The sequence below is a fragment of the Falco peregrinus genome, chromosome 1 (assembly GCF_023634155.1).
Source record: "Falco peregrinus isolate bFalPer1 chromosome 1, bFalPer1.pri, whole genome shotgun sequence".
NCBI lineage: Eukaryota > Metazoa > Chordata > Aves > Falconiformes > Falconidae > Falco > Falco peregrinus.
This window is the reverse complement of record NC_073721.1, coordinates 118,365,073-118,391,187: the sequence shown is the minus strand read 5'-3', so window position 1 is coordinate 118,391,187 and position 26,115 is coordinate 118,365,073. Positions and strand designations below refer to the sequence as shown.

Below are 26,115 nucleotides of genomic sequence, written 5' to 3'. Positions count from 1 at the left end.
TTCCAAATGATACAGTACATTAGTTTCCTCATCCCTTCCCGCTGCAGCTATAGCCAAAAGGGCAGTTTGGAGTGAAGGCAGGAGAGAATGGCTCCATGATGTATTGAAATGTGATCTGCAAGATAAGAAGTCTGGGGACACTCATTGCCTCAAGTCCTGAAAGCCTTCAAAGATCACTTGCTTTTCCTATTTCAATTAGTTCCAGCAACTCCAGCGAGCCCACAGAGGACAAAGCTTGGTGCCTACCTGTGGTTGTGCTGGATGGGAGCCTGTATTTTGCATTCAAACTCCTACTTTATACTTCCCCCCCCCCCCCCCCCCCCCCCCATTTTGAACTCCTACACAACAAAACATATGACTAAGTCAAGCTCTTTGTACAAGTGTTAGTGCTGGCTCTGAAGTGTCTTCATCATATGCTGGCCTTTCTGTTCACAGTTGTTCACCTGGTATCACCTGCAGTGAAATACACACGAGTCAAGCTAGCCCTTATTCTAGTGAATAAATCAAAGCTCAGACAGCAAGATCAAAAACTAATTCAAAGGGCTGTAAAGTGTTGTGACTAAACTCATATCTAATGGAGCAAATAATAATAACAATAAACCCCCCCTCATATAAAGAATGCCTCAGAAAAGCAAAGCCACAAGGTGCAGAGGTTTTGGATAAAAACTGATTTCACTGCAGCCATTTGATTTATATGGAAAAGGCATCCTAATGAAACACAGTTCAAAAAAAATAGGATTCAGCTTTAAAACCAAACATCATGGCTTCTCCTCAGCTTGAATGCAGCAGCGAGAGGTCGTTAGCCTCTGATTGTGTCCTGTTGTGCTGACATGGCCTCTTTGTTTTGTGCCTAAGTAAACTGGAGCAGCGTTCATGCAGTTAACACCTAGCGTCACACTAAACAAAACCATGTAAACGTGTCTCAGGATCCCAGATAAACTTCCATGGTTAAACCTTGAGGCAGGACACCCCTAAAACCACCCACTGGTTTTGCTGGGGTGGAAGCAGGTAGCTTGCTGAATGGGACTGTACTTAATATATGTATTTAAAATATCTATCAGATTTGGGATCGAGGTTTTGGCTGTAAAAAATACTGGCTTCAGTGCAGCTTTGTTGATGTCCATGGCAGGCTGTGCCATATGGCACAGTGCTGAGCCTAATGTGATAGGTGAGCTCAAACAGCCTTGCAGACAAACGTAGGTCTGCCACACGCAAAGCCTGTCCCATCTTTTTTGTTGTTGGTGATGCTTTCCATATGCTAACAGAAGTTCAGAAATGAAGAAGGGATTAAAATACCACCAGGATAGATATTGTGGGGAAAAAAAGAAAAAAAAGGGTCCAATTTTCTCAAATTTATTCCCCAAAGGTCTTGAATCGTAAGATTCTGCCTCCCTCCTGCAAGGCAGTACAGCTGGCAGCACTGCAGAGCTGAGAGGAGCTAGAGGACGCTCGGCCACATGCACCTGCACCGATACTGTCATCCTAACTTCTGCTTGCACAACCTTTTGTGAACACATGGACACATCTTGCTCTGCATCTTTCATTTGGTAGAGTAAAATAGCTTGATGAAGAGCTGAGGCCAAGTCCGATCACCATCATTTTACTAAACAGCCCATACTGCAAACTGCTACCAGCTGTCTTGTTCAGGTTGCAGCTTTTCTGTACACCCTGGTGGGAAGCCCAGAAGTCCAATACTGAAGGTATTTTCACTCTAGCCAGATGGACCTTTGTTAATGCGGGATGGAGAAGCACCAGGGAGCACAGGCCAGAGAGACCTAACTTGCTAAGCTTATGTTCACCCCAAAGCAAGAGGGTTTAATTAGTTCCTATATTTGAGAAATGGAAATAAAACTGAATACAAGCATTCTGAGATGAAAAGGTTCATATGTACTGTAGGCATGGCTTTGTTAAAAAAACCAGTAGTTGTTGAGGAAGTCTTAATGTCATTCCGCTCCACAGATGGTCCTTGAGAAAAGAGAACTTACTCAATCCATAAAATCCGTTCTCTGCAATTCTTAGCACCTTTTTATCCTTTAACATAGCACCCATACTTCACACAATATTTTGGGACATTATGAATGGCCCATGTACAAAATTATAGAACTTGAAGTAATTTTGAATTGTACTTTACAAAAAGCTGGTTTTCTTCAGATGGAGAACTCACTGACCACGTTTTAACTATATTATAATCCTGCATTCATATAAAGGAAAGAACCATATACCAAAGGTATGGACAGGAATCTGTTTCTATTAAGAGATACTCCCTTTATTTTAAAACAATTTTACGAGCCAAGTAAACAGTCAAAACTATTGTATACACTAAAATCAATTAAGGCTTTTTTCCAATCACCATTTTTTGCCCAGCTTACTACAGGACTTAACTGGCAGTTTCTTGTTTTGCTCATGGATGCAAATAATATTTAAGTACTAAGAACTTTTACCACAACAAGTGTCTAATTCCAGAATGCCATTAGTTGACAGTTTACTTTTAAACTGGAGTAATAAAACTGTTAAGTATCAAGTAGCTTGTTCCTCAAACACATGATGACAAGAAATGGTCCTTACTGTAATAAACAGTCACACATTCTTGTTTCTATTGATTCTAGAATAAGAATTCACACCAGATATTTGCTAATTAGAAGCAAATCAATGCAATCATCACTACTATTACCACATTTACACTGTTGTGGGTTTTTTTTGGTTCAAATACAAATAGTGTATCTTATTGCTCCCAAAGTCACATATGACTCTTAAATCATGTTTGATGTATATGACATCTTTGGTTGGTCAGTCTGAAGGTGGGTTGGTATCAAGATGCTTTCAGCAGTCTTCATAAAGGATTTCATCTACTTGGACATCATTTTCTGCAACAGGCACCGATTCACAAATCTGTTCCCTAAAAGCCAACGCAATCATGTAAGGCTTTCCACTGGGATGTTTCATACATCTTTCAAGATAGGTATCATAATATCCTTTCCCTCTTCCCAATCTGTTGCCTTTTTTGTCAAACCCAAGGCCTGGCATGAAGATAAGGTCAAGACCTCCTGTAGAAAAATGAAATAAACATTAGTGGATGCACTGTGGATTTCCTGATGGCTTGACAACATCTACATAACTTCAGACATTTGCAAAAACACAAGCTTTGTGTTTTGCAAATGCTTCCCTCTCTTTGATCAGATGAAAAACAATTTGAATACTGAACCTGTACATTTACATTTTCATCTTATCAATTTCATACTAGATCAGCCTCAAAATAATTAGACCTTGAAAAGCTAGAAGGAAAGAAACCTACATTATAACAAATTTATTTTATCATTTTAACCTCACACTTCCAAATACTAATGTTTATGACTAAAACCAGGCAGAGACTGAACTTGGGGAAATTAAATGCAAGAGGGATCAGAAGATCAAATTAATTTCAACCTCAGACACAAAAATAGAAAAGGAAAAAAGAATGAAAAGAAGATGCATAAGAGAGAGGGCATCTTCCTGATGCAACTGTAAGATTTCACGAATCTTTACTCACCCTCCCAAAACCAAAGAGCCTTGAATACAATATATTCTGAAAGTGGGTATTTGCCCTCTTGTGTCAAGATCTGAATACTTTTCTCTTCGTGATGTCAGGTTCCTCTTCTCCCAAAAGGACTTTCTTGCTAAACCTCCAGCAATTTTCACAGTTGCTCCAGCAGCACACACAGGCATTCTGCTTGCCTGCCCTAAATATCCCTCCTTCTGGAAGGACGTATGGGCTCCCCAACTCTTCTAAGATTGCACTTGATTGGTTTTTAACTGATTTTGAGTTCCAAACATGCTGCATAAGCTGCTAATCATCTGGACAAACAGACTTAACCAGTTGGTTAAACCCTGACAAAAGATCCCACCAACCAGCTCCAGATAAAAAGGCAAGATCAGCTAAGCTCTTTTTTCCTCGCTTTGTTCATACTCTGTGAACGGATGCGCATCGGCATCATGCCAGGTAGCCAGCTATAATTTACACCCGGCTGCCCACTTGTTTCAGGAGTTGATTCTCATCACTGCCAGGCAGGCAAAAGAAACCGGCTGCCACTCTGAGCGACCACCAGGCACGGAGGCAGCCAGTGTGCGGATTCCCATTACTTATGCAAGGCTTGTTCGTTTAGTGTGACAAGTCCTGCAAGGACATCCTCTAAACAAATGAGCTTGTCTGGCCTGGTGCTGACCGCTGAACCCAGGAACATCCCGCTTACTAGTTTCACAACACAAAGAAAGTCTTTCATTACTTGCTGCTGTAGCAGACACTTAAGGAGAGAAGGGCAGGAACAGTAATGGAAAGCCAGCACAGACTAAAACACAGCTGACACAAGTCTGGAAAGAAAGCAAATATTGCATCTCAGTCCACTGCTGCTTCCTTCTTACAGGAACCATACTTAGCCTTGCACAGCTTTTCTGTAACTAGCTTCTGCTCCTTCACCAGGGCTAGGATGCGTCAGATATTTTTTCACTTTCCCCATGTCCAAACCCACCTTCTCATCCCATTTTGGATTGAGCTGCTCTCACTACATTTAGCTGAGGAATGATGTCCAGCATTCAAGGAGATGTGTGGGAGCATGTACTGGAAGAGCCAGAGCCAAGCAGTTTCCCAGTTTCCAGGGAATCCCATCAGAGATCACACATAAACTCTGAACTCAGCTGGAAAAGTATGCCAAAAGTTCACAGAAAACCATCTCATTTGCACACAACTTCCCAAGCTCCTGGAGACTTCCTTCCACTGTTCATCATTCAGAGAAAAGTCAATGATGTGAATACTCATCCATCATGACCTGATGACTTAATCAGAACATTGATACAAAATATGCAAGGCAACACAGTGTGAAATGCTTAGAGGAGATCAATCTTGCCAATCTGGCATCATACAGTTAAGAAGCAAGGCTTTTTTAAAGAGGTCAGGTGTGTAAGAATGAGCCAAAGGGCAGACCACAGAATATGACTGGTTGAAATAAAAGGAGTCTGCGTGTTCTACCATGCCACAGTCAACTTTTGACTCATAGGACAGACAAATGGCAAACAAAGAGGAAAAGAGGCACAAGGGCAGAAGTATGGCCTCACCTGAAAGAGATGCCATTTCTATGGCATCACCATGTATGTCAAGTTGGATGTAGCATGTTACATCTCTGTTTGCAACTAAAAATACATATTGGCCAACTGTCAGTACTATGGACTAGGACCTACAAACCAGCTGAGCATCTCTCTGTTAGCATGGTTAGTAATAGATTCTGCAGGTCAACACCCACCCCCCCCACTCCCCCCTGAATTACTCCTGGGCTCACTAGTTATCCTCTCCATAATTTGTCTCACATTGGTTTTGTGTAGGTATTCAGGTGGCTCAGAAGCCAGTATGTACCAAACACGAACAATGCACAGAAAGAAACACACTCTGCCCTACACTTTGTTTAGCTGTTTTCACTCCCTGTGACTCTCACGGCAAAAAGCAGGAAATAAGTGCAGTTACTACTGCTGGGCAGGTAGGAATACACACAAAAGGCAAACCTGCAGAGTAAAAAGGTGCCATTTCTCCTTACATTTGTATTACAGACAGGAAGAAGACAAGTCAGGGGAAGCACTAAGGAAACAGGGAATTGGCAGGAACTGTGAAGTGAAGAAAGAGCACCGGGCACACTTGAGTAGATTTAAATGTATTAAAGCACTGTGTTTTCTTCTGGGTCCTCTGGAGAAACAGAGACTGTTTTAATGACTCAGCTCTTCTATAATCATGGATTTTTCATGCCGAATAACTCAAACAAGCTTGTTCAAATCTCAATATGAAAAATTACGCTGTAAATACTGTAATAGTTACTCTTACATTTTTCTTCTACTGGAGCACTGTGATACCGACTTTGCTCTGACTAATAACACGTCTGATATCCATGCAACTCACACCACACAAGATTTAAGTAAAATGCCAAACGACTTTCAGTAGCTACCCTGCAAGGAGCTCAAAGGCAGTTCAAGCAGCATTAGTCCCAAATCTTACCCCAGGATCTAGAATGAATGGCAGAGATCTGCATGGATAAAATGCTTCCCTGCCACGTAACTTGGGGAGCAACAAAATCTCTTGTGGTGCCTGCGGCAGCACGGGGAAAGAGCCGTCTCAGGATGAGAGGTGACACACAGATGAGACCAAGATTGCAGACACAGATGAGACCAAGATTGCAGACACGTAAGATTACTATCAGCAATGAGAGTACATCAACAGGATGATAGCTCAGGGTAAGAACAACCTCTTGGCACAGGGTCTTCATGCTCCCAGGCCCTTCCAGCCCTACAGGACCACTGGTTGCCACTCAAGATGCCCTGCAGGCTCATTCTGTTCTCACATCCCACTCCCCTTGCTCCCACAGACCACTGTGTGAAATGGCATCCTTCTCCCTGAGAAGACAAAGTAGGTGTTTGGGCATCAAACACTACATCAGCTTTTAGTGCCTTGTAGAATATGCTAAGGGAGGTCTCACATTCACCACCTACTTCTGTCCCTCTCTTTGTAAAGTTTGCTGTCCCCTGTGTTTCCGTAGTTGTTAACTGGTGGTTCTTGGATCCCGGAGGGTCCTGTGAGTACATGCCAGGAGCCCAGGAAAGCACACTCACAGTGAAGAGGCTAACAGGTGCTGTAGGTAATGCTACAGATAATCTGTGCTTCTCCTGGAATACTTGCTTGTGGTCTGCAGATTGCTAAAGGCTGAAAATATTGTCTCAAGCAACAATATATTGCTCCAGCTTCTACATAGGAAATATCAATACTCCTCACACACTTTAATTAAGCTACTGGCTATCCCAGTAAGGTTAGCAATTATGATGACGGTCACCTAATCCTTGCTGTATCTATGACATGAGCTCTTGTGGCCAACGCTCCTTCAACTGTGTAGCACCATGCGTGAAATAAAATACCCTGACTTCTCTGTCAACGTGGGCATACAGCCATGCTGACACGGCCACACAGGTTTCATTTCTAGTGCTAAATACAGCAGAGCCAGAAAACAAATTGATTTACAGGATCACAGGTGGTCAATACTGTTTAATTATCAGCACACTGTCTGGCATTGCCAGTCCAAGTGACACCCACGCCTGCTCCAGGGGACAAGATTCTCATGGGCAGTAAAGACAGAAGAGTACAGGTCTGGCTCCTTCCACCCTGGGCAGTCCTCCTACACCAAGAAAACTGGTTTTGCTCCTCCAGACACAGGTTTTACTGTCACATGCCAGAATATGCAACACAAATCCTCAGACTGATACTATGAAAATATTGCTGTGATAGTCTCCCATAAGGCCTCATATTTTTAAAGATACTATGAAATGGTGAAAAGACAAAAAAAAACCCCACCCAGTATTGCCTTAGGGCCACAGAGGCATCACAGAGAGACCAAAAAAGAAGAGACAGGCCAAGTTCTGTGCAGTGTAGACAGGACTAGCCTGTGCCACTTAGCCCTGTGTTATTTAGCAGTGTAGATACAGCCATAGCTCCAGAACCTGCCATGTGGGTGTACAGGCACACTCTGCACTGACTTGTACACATCTATTTAGACATTCCTTATGCCACAGAGAAGTGAAATGACTTGCCCAAGGACCCAGGAAATTTGTGGCAAAACTACACACAAGAGGCAGGTGTGCAAGCTGTGCGTGCCCTGACTTTACCAGCAGACCGAAACATTAGCATCCCGTCTCCGGTGTTTTAAATAGGAATACATGGTTTCGCTTCCTCTAGGCAGCTGCTGTGAACCTCCTCAGTTCGGCAGTGCATTTCTCATTACCTTTCATGATGATATCAGGTTTGATTTGTTCCCGAGGGAAGGATTTTCTCCTTGCACCTCATTACCTCTCTTCTCCTTAATCTGATGTTCCTGTTTCAAATGCCAGCCGGCATTTTCAGAAGTGTTCTTGACAATGGTTAATTATAGAAGAGTCCATCAAACTACACAGATGCAGGTCATGTAAAGACTGCTGGGGACTTTTCCTGCCCTCAGAAGGAGCAGCCAGCATGGCTGCTCTCCTCCCAGGTTTGTGGAGGCTCGAGCAGCCCACCGCCACCTCCTGTGTGGGGTCATTCATCTCCCCCTGCACAGCTAGATGGTCCTAATGGAAGATGAAACTGAAATACTGTCATCCCACCTTCTCATCCCTTGCTGCCACTTACTTTGTGGACACCTCAAAGTGGGAACTAGGAATCTTTTGATCCTAGCCCCCAAAGCTCTTACAAGAGGATAAGGCAGAGGCCAAGCTGCAGCAAGTCCTGTGTCCCTGTAAAGAACGGCAACGTGCTCATAAAAATCACGCTTGCACAGACGCCTTCTGAGGTCAAGCCTACAAGAGGTTGACAGCAATCAGCTCTGTATGCCACTGCTGCTGCTCCTCACAGCAACAGCTGTGCAGCGTGAGCTTCTCCCTGAAGCACAGAAGTTTGTGCATCGTTTACTCCATCACAAGGATGGTTTGATTCTCCCAGCCTGTTACCTTGGGCAAGAATGAGTTTTCCAGCAGTTGGGTTCCCTCCACGCACATCTCGCTCTGCGGTGGTGGCTGGGGACTCCCCCTGCTTTGTTCAATGTAAATGATCACATAAGGTGCAGGACCAGAAGAACCAGGACGAGAACAACTCTCTGTTTAAAGGAAAGGAGTGTTCATGGTGTTACGCACACCAAAAACAATGTCAGATCGGTCTATGCACAAACTCTGTGGAGCTAACAAATATCTGAAAGTTGTTCATATACAAGGAATGAAGGCTTACTCTAGTCCTTTTCTGATCTAGCAAGGACCACAATGGAGAAAAAACCAAACCCTTTTGCAGGAAATCCTTACTACCTGCTGCTTCTGTATCTGCTACCCTGGCACAGAGGAAAAAAATAATTCAATAACTTGATCGTATGTATCAGTCTTGGTGACATGCAGGGTATGAGTCAATGTGTTGGAATAACGCAGAAAATTCTAATGACAGAGTTGCTACTGTAACTTTAATTACTGTCAGCATCAGCCTCTTGTTAGTTAGGCCTCTTGGGTAGGTGTTAGCTTCTCAACATGTACTCTATAGGGCACAGATCATCATCTTGTTCTGTATTTACATAGCGCCTAACACTGTGGTCTGGGTTAATCACCAGACCTTGGGGAAAACAACTCCACAGAAGTAAATATTTCAATTATGCTGCAGCAACACAAATCCCCTTTAGGGCTAGTGCAAAGCCTTCTCCACAGAATGCCCAGGTGCCCCTCGCACCACTACCAAGGTTGCTAACAGTTTGGTATTTCCTTCCAGATAAAAGTTTTCTGCCCTTTGGAAAAAAACTGCCCTTGGTTTCAGTCGCAGCCTCTCTACCATTATAAACTTGCCTTGGTATAAGGTCAAAAAGGGAAATGCCAGATCTGTTCACTAAAGGCCTGATCCAGACCCTACCGAGGTGCATGGTTCCTGGAAGGGCTGGGATTGCTTCCAGAGGAAACCAGCTCCTTATCCCGACTAAGCCCTGGAGAAGCCAGATACTGTTACATTCCCGATCAAATGAGCAAGGAGACAAAAATGTTACCCTTTGCTGCTATAGATAAGCTTTTGAAAAAAAGTAGTTCATCCAAAACCAATGCTGCTGACTTCTTTCGGTAACACAGGGGATCGCAGGCATGAACAGTTAACATTGCTTAACTTTACCCCAGCCACTCTGCTAAAATGCAAATAAAATCCCTTAAATGGAAAGGAAACTCTTGATTTCTATATGCTCATATGATACAGCCTTGAAAATCAGTATCAGAAGCTCAGCATGAATTCTCACCTCCTTGGAAACCTAAGTTACAGCACTTGGTATCAGATCCTCAGTTACTATAAATCAGCATTGCCCCACTGACTACCCTCTGCACCAGCCTTGGGAACTACATGATAAACAACCTGAGTTGCTGACAGGAGTTGAGAAATATCAGTTCTTTTCTCTTGTAGATATTTGTTGTTAGTTGTTCATAAACAAACATTTTCTAGTGCTCGCTCTGTAGCGTCCTTATGATCCAGTCAGTCACCTAACAGAACTAAAAGTTGTGTCCTATTAGACTGAAAAAACAGCTCATTTTAAACCACAGTCAGTAGCTTTTCCTCCAGGTGTTTCCCGTGTGAACACCTTTAATTGAGCAGTACCAAGCCACTTCAGCAGGACTTTGTGTTTTCTAACTACTCATACACATCTGTTGCTTTAGGAGGAGAGCCAGAGAGATGCTCACTTTTTACTCAGCACATACTAGCCGGGCAGAGCAATCACAAATCAAAGTACCAGTTCCAAATCTCACAGGCTCCATTCATGGTCTCCTGCTACGACGCACACTGTAAGTGTGCCTCAAGGCTAATGCTCACCTCATCCAGGCAGAAATGCTTTTAACACCAGGGCCAATCACTTCATTTTCATTCCTATTTGTGTATGGGAATTGCAGGCACCAGGAAGGTTTTGTGTCTTTTTGTCTTCTAAAAAACTTCTTACACACATCCATGCACACCCATAACTCACAGATCTACCTTTTACGTACACATAGATGCCAAGCAGACCATCTCCTCTGCAATCCATGCACCCCAGGTAATTGGTCCACTAGCATGACCGAGACAGCTTCTGTTATTACTTCAATAAAATATTTTGTGGAAAATAGAACCATCAGCAGAATCTACAAACAAGCACTGAGCAACTCAGCGTTTATCTGTCTACTCATCCATGTCAATGCTTTGTGTCAGCATGAAACATTGGTCTCCACAGTTCACATTTGCCCTTCTGAACTACAGCATAATAAAATATTTATACTTCTCCCTGAGAAGCTACATGATAGCCATCAGTCATACAGGTTTAAAACAACCGAGTGGCAGCCACCGTTCCATTATTAAACCTCCAAAACACGCTAATGAAGCTGTTTGATCAGCTCCTGTGCTACCTAGCTGCAATCAAGCAAACACCCTCTTACTCTGAATTCATTTAAAACAAAATCTTATACATTTGGTGCCAATGCATTTGGAAGGCTAAGTGGACTGCACAGTGTCAGCTGTAGTACATCAGCCCTGCACAAATGAAGCTATCCTGCTCCACAAATACATATCCTTTCATGTGTCACCAGGGAAGCTAATGTGTAAGGCTGAGACTTGGGTTCAAATCTAGCTGCTTTCACAATGTGGGAAGACTGTGCGAGACTGCAACCATCATACTCACTTCCCCTGAGGTTTAACTTACAGTCAGCTGAGGTCTAGTGTCTCATTTTCAGAATATGCCAAATGTCTACCTAAAAGAAAATTTGAACAAGTGCTTTTCTATTTCACTATTATTCATCAAGTCTGCATAAGACCCATAAATAAACCATAATCACTTCATGCCACCTACAAAAATGTCTGGTTTGAAAATACAGAGTAGAGGAAATAATTGTTTAGAAATGCTTTAGTTATCAGTCTGTGAAAAATTACTTATCTGCTCCTGATATTCAGATATGTGAACAGAGAACAGTCTGATGGGGAAAACATGGGCAATGAAAAATGTTTGGTTCAAAGGCTTGTACCTGGGTTCTCCTGTGATTTTAAACCACCAAAATACTCTGAAACAAGATGTACCATGAGCAATCCCAAAGAGAGGACAAATGGCATTAGAGCCACTTTACAGCACATCAACACGTCTTGTTAAATCAGCAAATGAGGACTGCAAATCTGCCTCTTTAGAGAAACAAGTCATTGGTGCTTGAATTGTTTGTCAGGATTGTCATAACATACTTTAGCCTAAAATACAAGGATCTTTGTGTATCTTTATGTGTTTTTACATTAAATTCTTTAAGATCTTATCAGCTACACTTCCCATAGTGTTTATTTGAGCATTTATTTAAATACTTCCACTCAAAACACGTGCAAGTGTGCTACTTCATTTCTTTACTCTTGGTCCTCTTTTGCATGCTGCTGTCTGGATATTTTTAAATCAAAATATGACAGAAGTGAATCATTTGGGGATTTTTTCAATATGTCATGCATCACTAGCAATATTTCCAATGCCCTTTGACTCACTCAGCAGATAACCTACTGTAAAATATGCAGAATTGCTTGTGAAATATAAACGGTTAAGACATCTTCTGTCAGTGTATAAACCTGACTCCTGCAAGCAGTGACACCACCTGATGAGAACATTAGGCATGTTTACAGGCAGGGTTTATTGAACATGTAGAGTCAGCTGGTTTGGAGGCGATGGCACCTTCACTGTTAGTGTCAAACATGTTAACATGAAAACAGTTGAGAAATCCTGCTTCTTCCATCACAAGATTTTTTTTTATCCTTTTAAGCTTGCACAGCTTAAAAAACCTGACTCTCCTTGGTAATCCTTCACCACCCTCACTCCAACTCCTGCTCTTCTGGAGACATCAGGCTGGACCACTTGTTCGTCTCCCTGTGTGTGTACAATGCTTGGGTAAGATTTTAATTCCAGGGAAACAGCCTAATGACACCAGTTCTCCCTGGTAACAGTATGGAATACTGACACCTGCCGGCAAAGCGCTTCACGTCACTCCCGGGCAGGAATTCGCCCTCCATCAACACCCCAGAGGCTGATTCCCATCTCCATACACAGCAGCCAGAAAAAGCAGGAACTGAGTCCAGTTATGATGCCAAACGTGAAGACCAAGGGCTATCCTTACACTGTAAAACAGCAGCAGGAGTATCCTGCTCCCTGAAAGCCAGTGGCTCTCAGCCAAGTCCAAGGAATTTCCCACCGTTCAGGAAAGATGACAGTGTATTTTGAATCAGCAAAGACAGTGGGGATTAACTGTGCCAGGAAGAAAAATCTTTTGTAGCTGGAAAAGTGCTGACCTGATTTAATAGCCCACTAAGCTGGCAGAAAACCAATCCTAGGAAAAAGAAAGAAAAATAAAGTTGCCATTTTCTGCCAGATTCATGAGCTGAATTTTCTGCCACATTCATGAGCTGAATCTGCTCAGCAGTGAATACCAGAGATGGCACCCGGGTTGGGTGGACAAGAGGAGCACAGAGAAAGCATACAAGAAAAAGGCAGCAGGATTGCCCCTTCTGGCACCAGCAGCCAGCTGCTAGCAGGGCTCAGCTGCCTCACCAAACTGCATCTTCAGTGTGCGTTACCCTGCACAGGTGGGCAGCAGCAAAAAGCTTCTACTCCTCCAGACTGTCCAGATTATGTGCACAAAGGCACTGAGATGATCTTGGTACTGGCTTTTCCTTTCCAAAAAGGAAAAAAAAAAAAAAGGAGACAAAAATGTCTGGATTAATTACCACAGTCAGATACTTGCATGTTTGCATTTCCCCTGTATTCCTCATGCCACACTCCAGCAAAGAACCTAACCTCTTACTTGCTTTTGAGAGACTCTTGTCTCTAGGAAACAATACAAAGAAAATGACAATGCTACTGTTCGCATTCACTGTAGCAAAATTAGCCCTCTTTGAAACAAAACACTTCAGAGGCACTTGCAGTGAATTCAGACCCCTTGCCTATATATGTTACTTTCACTTCTCTTTAAACTTTAATTGATTACAGCAGAAGTAATCTTTTTAGTTGTTTTGCTGAGTGCAAGGAGAATATTTTCTGCAAGAAGGCAAACATGGATGTGACACTTAAGATGATTAAGGAAAAGCACTCTTTTAAAGCCTTAATGAACTTTATGAAAGTAAAAAGCTGTAGAGTTCCAGAGTTCTCAGCCCTCCAGGTTCACTGCAGGACACACTGGCACAGGCAGTATTAAAATTAAACCACACAGTGTTCACGGTTTAGTCTGCACAAAGGAAATGCAGGACATAAGGATACCAAGGGACATTACAAAGTGAGGCCACACAAACACATCAACTTTTGCATTTCAGAGCACTTTTGAAAAAGTGTTTTGAAGAAAGAGATTCTTTGTAATCCTGCTGTACCTGCTTCTGAACAGAAGCACCAGGAGAAGCTCAGATACAAGTGTCTTGCATTCGCCTAGTAAATCGCATGCAGATTGTTATTAAGCTGTTTCAGAGAGTTATGGAAGCTGAGGCAGACCTCAAGGGGAAGGGCAGACACCGGCTTGCAGGGGAAAGCAATCCCAGTGCTGGCGACAGTCCCACATCTTTCAGCTGAAGGCTGGGATGCAGAAAAACCCTGCCAGAAACAGTTGCTATCACATCTGGGTCCAACACCTGAAATATTTTACTTCCAAGCAAGCATTTTCCTAGCTCTACCTGTTACGGAACCTGTTGGACAGAATAAAGTAAAATTATGTTATGGATCTCTAATACTGGAACAGGCATTTTTGTAATGATGTGTCGTTGTGGAATACCTGTGTGGAAACCAGTAAAAAAGATCTGCCCAGTGAGCTGATTTGAAAAGCAGTGTTATGGTATAAACAGAAAGAATTAATGTCTACAGTGCTACTACGTATGTTTCACAGCATTTCGTTACCTGGGCATACAATTTTCTCTCAGGCATCTTTTCTTCAAAATAACATCAGAGAGACTGCAGAAGTTGAAAGAGCAATGACTGGAACTCTTAGAGATCTAGACAAGCTTCTATACGAGAATAAGATAATAGGTAAAGTTTGATTAAAAGAAATACTATAGATATAATACAGGTTTAACTAAACAATGAATAATAAAAAGAAAGTAGGTAATACATCCTTATTTACTTCTCATCTCATAGAAGAATGAGGTATCACTTAAACTGAAAGCAGCAAATTTAAAATGAATACAAGCAACATAATATTTCACACATTGTAGGAACATAATATAATATTAACATAATAAGGAACATAATATTTCACATTATAACTAACTAACCAGTACAACCCACAGCTGTCAGAAGGCAGCGGAGCCAAGAGCTTAATACAAATAAAATTAGATGCTTAGAGGAACGCTCTGAATGCCCACAGGTAAGAGAAAACAGAACCTGTTTGTAAGGGGATAAGCCAGGGATGCAGCTGCTGAGGTAGGAAGAAATTTTCAGTTACTGCTACATAGCTAAAAATTGTGAGATTTTCTGGCTCTTGTAAAATACATGATGCTGGACTGTATGTCCAGTGCTCTGATCCAGCACTGTGTGAGGGGAAGCGTCCTCTCTCCACAAGAAGACTCATCACCAGAATGTTAATGCTGACTTGCACTGAATTTTTAGTCCTTATGCATATCAAAATACTATGGCTCATTGTCTCCAAGCAGAAGTTCATTCCAAACTTTAAATCATTTCATTAAAAAATAAATTACATTAAGAGCTAAGCCTCAATTTTCAATTTTGTTTCGTGCCATGCTCTCAGGTTTTCTTTTTTATGACCACTGTAAAAAGATTTTAAATTATAATCTATCCCTTGACATATTTCATACTGTAAGTTTTAATCAGGTCTCCCAGAGGAAAAGAAAATCTAATAGTATCTTCAATCACTTTACAATCTTGTTTAGGGTATTTTTTTGTTTTTTCCTAAATAGTAATATTTAACATCTCTGCTTTTCACATACCCATATTTCATTTATTCCAGATACATTCCAATCTGCATATATCTCATTTAAGTAGTCACAGTTACCCCTGAGCCTTATTTACTACACATCTTTTTTTCAGAATGATTAGCATCGTTTTGGATGGCCCCGTGATGCCTTCATGTACAGCTATACAACATCTAATGCAGCTGAAGTAGCATATGAGACCTTCCCTGTGCTTCAAGACATAGCATTTTCTCCTCACACTTCTTTTATTTCTGAACTCTGATATATCAAAACCCTCCTATTTCTGGTGCATCTTTTTTTTGGGGGGGGTGGGTGTGTGTGCAACCCATTATGATTTTTTTACATCCCATTTTATTTTCCATCTGTAAATTAAACCTAGTCCTCTTAAGACTGTATTGCCACCACTTCAGTCACACTTCTAAAGAACTGTGCTAAGATTTGGAATAACTAAGAATACTGATGGCATCACAAGGCCATCAGTCCTGGCAGGAAATGCAGCCTCTTTGAATGTATGAATAAATAGCAGGAGTTTAAGGACAGGTGAAAAAGAGCTGCTGTGGACTAAAATGTTTCTGCAGGGCAAATCCCAATGGCCAAGATTAAAATAGGGCTAATGTGCACTCAGGAACAACCTCAAACTACTTGAGGTTGCTTGGAACTGTAGCCTAGGGGTAGCCGGCATTTTCCTCGCAAGAGGTTCACACTTCTCCGCATTAACAGTCCTTATGAAGCAAACAGAATCCACGCAGGTAAGCTGTCCCTGCCTGTTTCTGCTGCCAGCATGTTGTAATTTATGCTACAGCAAGTCTCAAAGTGGTCTAAAACCAGTAAGGACAGAAAGATATAATGACCCTAACCTTACAAGCCAACACTCAATAGGTTATGTGAAAATGAAGCTGCAAAAGTTGCTGCTAGACATATGTTAGTGCTTCCTCACTTCATTTGAAATCTGGATCTTCCATTATTATTAATTATAAATAGACTGTTACTTAAAGCACAGAATATCTAGTTAATTTTTCACTAATTATCCTGAAGATACAACACAAATATAGTGATCGGTAGACCACCAAATTTTCCAGTACTGAAAATGATGGAAGCCTCCAAGCTAAACTACAAAATACAAGTCCAATTCTTAATACATTCATTTATGGGAGCAAAAATACATTATGCTTTAGCAGAGTAGTAGCAGATTATTCAGCAATCCCCATTACACATAAGTCGCTTTATTTTCAAGTGCTGACATTTTTCAGCTTGGGTAATTATCCCAAACTATCCCAAACTGAGGGAGGAGGGGTTACGTTTTTCAGACAAAATGGTTCACTGGTTTCTAAGAAAAAGCTTGCAAAAAATGATGGAGAAAGCTCTGTTGCTCCATGCTTTGTGGCAAGAACTTGTAATCCTGCTCGTAGTACCCTCTGTGTCAACAGTGCGGCTTCAGCCCCATTCAAATTCATTTGAGTTGGGTTTATGCAATGCTGCAAATGTTTGAAAATCTGCCATTTGCACAGGCTTAAGAAAGATGTGTCTGGGAGAGTACTGGGCCTCGCTGAAGATGCCAACCTCTCCATCCCACTGCTGGAGTCACAGTGGCATGGGTGGCCCCGTGACTATCAGCCACTGCCAGTTTCCAGGGGATGTTCCCTCCATCCTGGCTACTCATTCCTACCCCAAACACACGGCACTGCTACAGCCGCATGGTAAACTGGATCCAATAATCTGGGTTAAAAAAACCAAAACAGCCAAAACAGGGTGGAGGAGAGGAGGAAAATACCCTTCATCCAGAGTTGCAAGGTGATCCAGTTTACCACGGAGAGGCAGGAATATGCTGAAAACATGAGGAGGGAAAACTCCTTACACCAGTATTGCTGCAAAGGCAGAGCACATGGAGCTTCAGGCTCAGCTCCTCCTGCCACCCCCACTCCCAACAGCGAGGACTCCAAAGGACTTTCATTTCAGTGCCTGCTCCTAATCCCACTGACTGGGGCAAGACTGGGAACCGAAACATGGAAGGAAATGAGGGCTGAAGTTTCACTAAGATTTTTTTTGGCATGCCACCCGTTTACGCAACCTCTCATCAGCTTCCTACCAGCCCTTCAGCTGCATCAGCCCAAGTCTGGGTGGTGGCCCAGTTTGAGAGAAGAAGAGCCTTTTATTGGTACTGGCTTACTTCTAACCAAGACTGGTTTCCCAGTATAGCTCCCAATGTGGCTGCAGGAACATCTGTGCGGGCACAGGAGGGGTGGGGACCAAGAGGAGGAGAGAGGGCAGCGGCTTATTTAATCAGGCACTGCCCAAAAGAAACAATTACAAAACTATGTATTTTATACTGTTTAGTACAAAAAGTAGTCTTTAACAGAGAAGAGTTTTTCTAAGCCAATGAAAAAGGGAAAGAAGCCAGCACAGTGGGGAAGGCAATGAGTAAATCGGGGTGGGGAGTCTTGTATGTCTGGAAGCAGACAAGTGAAAGAAGACACAGCACATGATCTCCTCCTTTTTGGCAGGGGCAAGCTATTTCTGTTGGCCCAGCTGCCCCTGAAATGACATGCTAGGTCTGAGGGCAGGAGGAAATGGGGAATATGGTGAGAAGGGCCAGAGAAGGACACGTGGAGATTCAGATAGGCTGGGCAAAGAGCAGAAGGATGGAAAGGGGCATTATGGTGGCAGAGAAATTAAAGCTTGCAAAACAGGGTCTAGCCCAAGGACAAGACAACTCTGGGAAATGATCAGTTTGGACGGAACAGAGAAGAAGCCATAATGTTTGGAAAAACAAGCAGAAGAGCCTCTGTTCACTGGGGGCAGCTCCTCTGCACAACTCAGGCTGGAACCAGGATCATGAGCCTCTGCTGCTTCTCCATCAGCAAATACCAGTTAACACCATTAAGTCACTGAACAATGTAGTGATGCAGAGGCCATACAGACCTCCATCTCCATACAAAGGTTTGAATAGCGCACAGTAAAAAAGGCCTGCGGCTCCAACTTGAACAGAAGGAAAGCAAGCACTGAGCACATGCTTGTTAGCAGCACTCATTAATAGCAAGCAGTGTTCACCTTCTCCATCCTTGAAAGAGCCCAGATCGTTGCATCTGGGTTCATCTTTGAATGAGCCTAGATCTGATGGGCAAGGACTATGTAATAATGTACTTAAAGACCACAGCAGAATTTACACAGATAAAAAGGCTGAATAAAGCTTGTACACACAACACTTCCTGGCATTTCTTAGGAGAGCCCCTCACAATCCATTAGAGTAAGCAGATTTAGAGCCACAATTTCTAATAACTCTTCATTTTTTCAGCCAAAGAAAAACATCTAGGGCAACCCACCACCACCACTCCCCCCCAGGTGAATGTTTTAAAACTTCTCCAGAAGTTATTGTAAATCTCCAAGTACTAGTTAGTAGTTCAGTTCAGTTATGAACATTTAAGCATAGTATTTGCTCAGGTTAGAGACTTCCAGATCCCTTAGTTCAAAACTGGTCACCTGCTTCCCTTCAAAGAAGCCACCTCCAAGATTTTTACCATATGGAGATGCTCAACCCAGGGTTTTTTGTTAGGGTTTCTTTTGTTTGGTTTTGGTTGGTTTTTGGGTGTTGGTTTTGGGGTTTTTTGAGTCCCAGTAAGAATAATTATTTTTTCAGAGGAATAACTTAGCTTTTCACCCATAGTTCTCAGACCAGGTTTAAGTAATAATAAATAACACTACAAGTGAAGAAACCCCATGTCCAGCCAGCTGAATCACACCACCTCCCTAAACCACATTAAAATTAGAGCTGCTGGGAAATGTCCTTTAAATTTATGTAGGAGTCGTGCTAAAAAGCAAACAGGGAGCACAGTTTTATCTGATTTACTCCTTCCAAAGTTGTGCAAAGTATCTATGCTCCTGTAAACAATTACTGCAACCTGCCTGAACTTTCATCAGAAGTATTACCTTGGGCAAAACCTGATACCAGTGCACATTTATACTTCCAATGTACAAGCATACAAATGGGAATTGGTACTTATTAAGAAAACGTACCACCGCCTTGCTCCAGAAGTTGCCTAAATCTTTCAGAAGATACAGCTGGAAATGAGCCAAACCATGCACCTATGTGCACCCCTACTCCAAACAAAATATCTGGACTTCTTCCACCTTTGCTCTTCCTGCTACTGTGTCCATTTAGCCTAAAGAAAGCAACCTTTCATATGTCAACCACTGTTACCCATGCACAGTAGAGAAGATGACAGGCTTTCTACTACTGAAAATGCAGTGATCTTTGTTTGCACCAACAAGGTGCAATGAGGTGTACTGCCAAGATGAAAATGCGTACCCCTGACCCTACACAAAAAGGACCATCTCCAAAAGGCAGGGTTCCAAAAGGCAGGGTTCATGTCTACTCAGTGCTGCCTATGGGTGCCACCAAGACCAGGAAACTCCATGCAACAATTACACTTACCCTTACATTTGAGCTATTCTTCAAAGGAACCATGCCTGAAGTTTTAAGGACAGTGTGAATTTAAGCTTTTTGTCATGCAAAATGAATACACTCTGAAATGACATGACTTATTCATGTACCTGCAGGGTATTTCTTGGAAATTACATAGCAACTTATGCCAGCAATGGGAACATTACTAGTGGAACACCATGTTATCTCCTTGTAACAATGTAAATGCCTCAGATCACCACAGTATTTGATAACATCACAGAGATAAATGTTTCATCCATGTATAAATCTAGCAATGGAGGACTGATATAGTAGCAAGGGAATCTGCATTCCTGCAAATGTACCAAAGTTCAAAAAATACAACAACTGACTCAAAAAATACAGCAAAAGGAATTTAAAGACACATTGAGATGCAGTGTGTGTTTCTGTGGGGACAAACTGGGGTGGGGTAGTGAGGGTGAGTCTGATTATGGTAAATGGTAAATAAAAACTATTTAAATTATTCTCTCTAACCTACCAAAACTGTCCAAGGATAAAGGACCAAGGTCTGACTTCCAAGTCAAACCGAATTATTTCTAAGTTACTAAAATCAAACTTCAGGCAGATCAAGTCTGACACAGACATACACCAGTTACAACTGCTGTCCTGGCATCTCTCTGTAGACTGCAGCAGGTCTTTTGGTATTGCTCTCTGCCCCTAACCACACCCTGGTGCACAGATAGACACACAGCTCTGGAACTAGCCAGGTACCAAAGCTTGCTCCTGCCTCCCCCCAGCTTCACTGCCTGGCACCTGGGCCATCCCCAACAGGTACATCCCCGTGCACTCTACACCAGGTAGTCCTTGCTCCCATCATACCCAAACCAGTCGCATGTTTACTTTGTGATTGTTCAATTAACAGCAGCTCATCAGTAGTACAAAAGCATGTCCCAAGTGCCTGAACTAAGCTTGGTCAACAAAACCCTGGACATTTTAACGGTTACCTTCAAAAGCCCCTAACCCCCACCAATATACACAAATCTTTGACAAAAATTAGGAAAACAAGTTAACAGTGCTAAATATTAAATGTAAAGAAGATGGTTGTATGAAGCAGTGAAATCCCTTGCTAGCTAAAATGTGGACACGGAAAGGGTTCTGAATTAGGACAGAGGTAGAGGTAGAGATCAAATATAAAAGGGAAACAAACACAGTGAAGTGTTCTGGGAAATTACATTGGCATCCCAAAGCAAATACAAACCCAAGTTCAACCAAACAGAGTCATACACGTGTTATGTTCCTTTATCAACCATTACAAAACGGGTAAGTAAGTCCATGAGGTATGGAAGCTGTCTGCATGGTGAACTTCCACCTAAAGAAAACTCTGCCAAACCGAGGTTTCAAGCATGAGTTCAACATCAGTTTTCCATTAACAACATTAAACATTTCTGCAGATATTTCAGAAGATATTGTGTTTACAAGAAGATTGCAAATAATGAATGCAGACACCAAAAAAAAGTAAGCTTGTTTACATGTTTGTAGAAGTCGGGGAATTTTAGGTTAAGAAAAAGAGAGGTTATTTTGGGACCAAAACACACACAGCACCTGCTAGATCTAAATGAACTTTTAACTGTTCAGCCCTATGAAGAATCCAGTGTCTGAGATGGTATTATAAGATCAAAATAAAAGTGTGAGAGAACAATGATGGAAAAGACTTTGCAATATCCAACCAGGCCTACAAGGAAGTCCTTTTATTTTCATTCTCAAGTCTCAGTCCAGAGAGCTCTTCCGCATGGGCAGGCTCCATATCACCCCTGCGATTCACCCATGCCACAGCATTTGCAGGATCAAAGATTTCAGAAAATTCTCACGTCAGCTTACAGGCTTGACCTGAGGAGTTCCCTACCTTTCACGCAGCACAAACTGAAGTTCTCAGGTTGCATGCTGAAACTGGGAATCCCCACGACTTCCAACAGCAGCCTGAGCTACTCCCGGCAAGCCCCTGTCTCCTTCACGAGCCTCTATGTTACGCTTGCTGAGACTGCACTGAGGATGTCCATGAATCAGACCAAGCAGCTGATTTATCTGGAGGGTTGAGTTTCCTTCAGCTGGATCAGCTGTGCAGCCCTGTTCCTGCCCCGCTGGTGTATCGGAGGGGTGGCACAGGGTAGAGGAAAACGGGCAAGACACAGAGGCATCTGCTTACATTGACTTAAGCACCTCTAGAACACATAAAACCGAAGTGGAACATTTAATTCCACTCTTGCTGTCAGATTATTTCCTGCTGGCCTCCAGGCTACTCCTGCACAACAACCCCACAATGTGGGAAGAAAATACTCACCACTAGCAAGAGCTTCCTCTCTTGCACTGTCATCGTCACTAGGCTGAAGAATATTCCAGGATGTCAAAGTAAGTGAAGAAATGTCTTCAGGTGATGATAACTTCAGCATGTCCATGTGATTGCTGTGAGGCTTGTAACGTGGGATGAAACACTCTTTGCCTTGCTTAAAAATGTCCTTAATGATTTCTTCTGTCTGGATTTCATCTGGCATGCTCAGGAAGATTGCAATTCTTTTGGATTCTTGGTACTTGGGATGGCCAATCACCTACGCGGGAAATTGATGCAATCAGTTTATGAAAAGTTTACGAAAAGATTGACTTACATTATTTTAATTGAACACACAACTGGAGCAAAATAGCCATTTTAAAGGGTAGAGATACAAACTATCATGCATCATAAAGAGAATAAACTGACTTTGTTTCCTACTCCAGTATTTCTACCCTCAACAAAAATAAAATAGGTGAATTTTTTTCACCTAGTGAACAAAACATTGTAACATGGGTTTGGGCCAGCAAAAAACAATTTTGGAGACAGTTTCCTGATCCTTTAAATATTTGCGCCATATAGTGCAGACATCCTCAAATGCCCAGCATCACTGTAGAGAGATATAGCAGGTCAGAACTGCCAGCTTATGCAACACATGAGGATTTTGCTTTCCTTTTCTACCACCCTTTTTACATGCTGCATCTCTCATCTGGGCCTAGGTAGAATGAAAAGCACATAAATTATAATAACTCAAAAGAAAATTAGCATCAGAGCAGACAACTGCAGAGCACAAAGTCTTCCAAGACCAGGTCCTTCTTCCTTTTTTTAACCTGAAATGCCTTCCTTACAGCGTTTAAATATATGACTTCAAACATCACCTGCTTCTAATTGGTGATCTTATTACTGTACATTTTTCAGAGCTTGAAGGAAAGATGGCCTTGCCATTTTTTTGATTTTCATGAGGTTCTCTGTGCTGGGCTTATAAAAGACTGACTATAGGAAGGAAAATTAAAAAAAAAAAGCTTATATGGTGAAAAAGTGTTAGCAGATTCATATCTCACCATGTCTCTGTCCCATTCCAAATTGAATTCCACTTGTAAGATTTGAGAGGGGGTTTTTAAAAGCTTGTCTTCTCGTTGTCTAGGACGTTACCTATTTTGTTACTTACACCTGGACAAAACAAAGACAAATGTGTCCCTTCCCACTTAAAAGTGATTTATTCTTATTCTACGCACTTGCAGAAATCTGTCAAAAGTACCAGGCAATTGAGAAACTGAGCTTATCTACGGAACAGAGAGCACCAAATCCTCTGATCTGTGTTTGCATAACTTGCTCTTCTGAGCTTTAGCCTTTGCCCTGGCCCTGTTTGGACAGATAAATGTCCCTATCTAAGTTGAGATATGGTTTCCACTCTTTTTTTTTTTTCTTTTTTTCCAGTACAGCAGCTAAAAGCCCAGGTGAAATATTCAGAAGATGGATATATTTTTGTAAGAAGAAGAAAAAAAAGAAACACACTGGACCAAATTATGGTAATGTGTAATGTGTTGCCTGGCCACAGAGACCGTATTCACAATTCAAAACCACATCTTACTTCCTTTTGTAATTTGCCCAACCTTACACATGGATTTTTTCCCCATTAAGTGATTCAGCTTTTAAACAACAGATTTTCCATGGAAGCTTTTGTTTGAAAGAATGGACAATTTGGCCAAATTGCAGACTTCAGACAACGCCTGTGATTCATGTTATTGAGGGCCTCCAGAGCCAAATCATCTCATCGGTTTGGAGAAGAGAGAGATCAAGACACAGAACTCTCCTCTTTCAAAGTGGTGCTGCGTGCTGTGGGCACCACACAAGTCCGATCTGCTCCAATAGGTCCAATAAAACATTGATTATGCTGTACAGAAAAACATGAGGCTGAAAGATGTAAAACCACACGCAAGCAGGAAGACAGAATTTCAGATGTTTTCAGAACTGTGAAGATGAAGCACTTTCTGAGAAGAGCGAAAAAATTTCCACACCTAACAAGTATTATCTGCCCTCTTCACCTGCTGATCGCTATTTTTGCAGAATCAGAGCATGCAAACAGCATGACTTTAATCATGAACATAAACATTAAAAAAGAATAATCATCCAGAAGCTAATTAAATGCTAGTGGCTAGGTCAGCCTGTGAAGCTATTTCACTTTGAATTTAAAGACCATTTTGAGATGAGATTTTATGACTAAAAATATTGTTCAGGTGTTATAAAATAACCTACTCTTTTATTAGCTGCAAGCACTGATGTATGTTATAAAGCTACGTTCTCGGCTTTATATTGTTCCAAAAATTTTCTCAGCATTTTCAAAGATTTCTTCATGTCTGCTGTATTACCCTCCTGTAAGGAAGCTGACTCTACTTTCTGCCACTTGCGCAATGCCTCTGTCTCAAACAAGCTCAGGATTTTCAGTTTGTGTCAGATTATTAAAAAGGCAAGATAACATCAATTTATATGTCATATTGCCTGATGCCTTCTTTTAAGCAAAACAAAAGCTGTATCTTTTAGTGTGCTCTCACTAGCAGAAAGGAGCGCTCTGTTGCCACGTTGGTCAGCAGCAGTCAGACAAAGGCTGAGGGCTCCTAAAAATTCGGTACTGTGCAGGTTGGGTGCTTATAAAGTTGGCAGAGGTCTCTGCATTTTTGAAGAGGATGCATGCCAGTATTTTCTAAAAACTGAGATATTTAAGTCTGGGATGTGTGATTACTATAATGCATTACCATGACAGTAGGACGTGACATGTATTACTATTTTTTAAAAGCATTCCCAGTGAGAAAAAGGTTATGTGAGGTCCAGTTAAACTCCTTGTGACCTGAAGTTTCTGTGCCACCAGGTCCCACTGGTGAAGTGGCTACACATTAGCATTAAGTGAGGTCTGGAAAATGATTTGAGATCCTCTGGCAGGAAGCTACCAATATAAATGTAGATCATCCAGGAGTACCTGCTGGTGCTGCAAAAAAACCGAGGACTGTGCTCTATTACACGCAGTGACTGCAAAATAAAATTTTATTGTGTTTATTAAAATGATGAAATACATCTATATAGAAACTTTGTAATCCAAACGCAAACAGGACATTTCAGAAGTGCACGCCGTTATCATGCTGTGTGAGCGTAGCAGTTAGCTAAACCCTGCCCGATTTCTTTTTAGAGTACAAAAATTACATTAGAAATGGGATTGCATGGAAGAAACAGCACGGAAAGACGCGGAAGGGAAGCGACAGGCAGTTAGACAAGAGGCTCAGTCGACAGAGTCGCGATACTGCCACAGGCGTTCCCGGGAGCCGGCCATAGGCGAGCCCGGCTGGCAGCGCCGAGCCGCGCCCGGGGCCCTGCGCCCCCCGCCCGGGGCTCCCGCGCCGCCACCCCCCCGCGGCCTCGGTGAGGGGCGCTGAGGGCGGCGGCGGGGCTCACCCCCGCGGGGCCCGTGGCTGCGGCCCAGGAGCCGGCGGGTCCCCTGAGTCACCGCCTCGACCCCTCCGCGGCCTGGGAAGTCCCCGGCGGGCTTCCCCGCGCCGGGCCGCTCCGCCGCCCCCGGGCCGCGCTTCCTGGAAGCGGCCGTGCGGCGGCCGGGCCCGCTCCGCACCCACCTTGCGACTGAGCAGGCGGGACTGCCGCCGCTTCTCCGCCGCGCCCAGCGCCTGCAGCCGCTGCCGCAGCTCCCCGCGCAGCGCCCGCTTGGCCGCCCGCAGCGCCGCCATCTCGCCGCCCTCCCCCGGCCGCTCCATGCGCCCAGCCAGCCGGGCCGCGCCGCCGGTCTCGCCCGGGCGGGCCCCGGGGGCGGCGGCGGCGCTGGCGAGCAGGGCTCCCGGGGCGGCCCGGCGCCAGGCCGCGCTCGCCGGGGGACGGCCGGCCGGCCGCGTGGTCGCTGCCGCCGGGCCCGGGTGGCCGCCGGGCCCGGGTAGCGGCCGGAGGTGCCGGAGGGGCAGCCCG

At 43.1% G+C, this 26,115-nt stretch overlaps 1 protein-coding gene across 2 annotated transcripts; it reads right to left on the bottom strand.

Annotated features, from left to right (window-relative positions):
• Positions 1–2,228: 2,228 nt before the first annotated feature.
• MTHFS (methenyltetrahydrofolate synthetase) lies at positions 2,229–26,115 on the bottom strand. 2 transcript variants are annotated; one of them, XM_055813829.1, is made up of 3 exons: positions 25,773–26,115; positions 22,168–22,432; positions 2,229–3,044 (listed from the first exon to the last, which is right to left on the bottom strand). In XM_055813829.1, exons 1-3 carry the CDS (start codon positions 25,908–25,910, stop codon positions 2,821–2,823), a joined length of 627 nt encoding a protein of 208 aa, XP_055669804.1. In that variant the 5' UTR covers positions 25,911–26,115; the 3' UTR covers positions 2,229–2,820. The 2 variants fall into 2 exon arrangements, with proteins under 2 accessions (XP_055669804.1, XP_005236517.2); XM_005236460.4 differs by lacking the exon at positions 25,773–26,115 and adding an exon at positions 23,214–23,395.

Coding starts and splice junctions, on each gene's coding strand:
- MTHFS (XM_055813829.1), bottom strand. CDS start 25,910: ATGGAGCGGCCGGGGGAGGGCGGCGAGATGGCGGCGCTGCGGGCGGCC. Junction 22,433..25,772: donor CCCGCCTGCTCAGTCGCAAG/GTGGGTGCGGAG, acceptor TTTCCCGCGTAG/GTGATTGGCCATCCCAAGTA. Junction 3,045..22,167: donor AGAGGAAGCTCTTGCTAGTG/GTGAGTATTTTC, acceptor ATTTTTCTACAG/GAGGTCTTGACCTTATCTTC.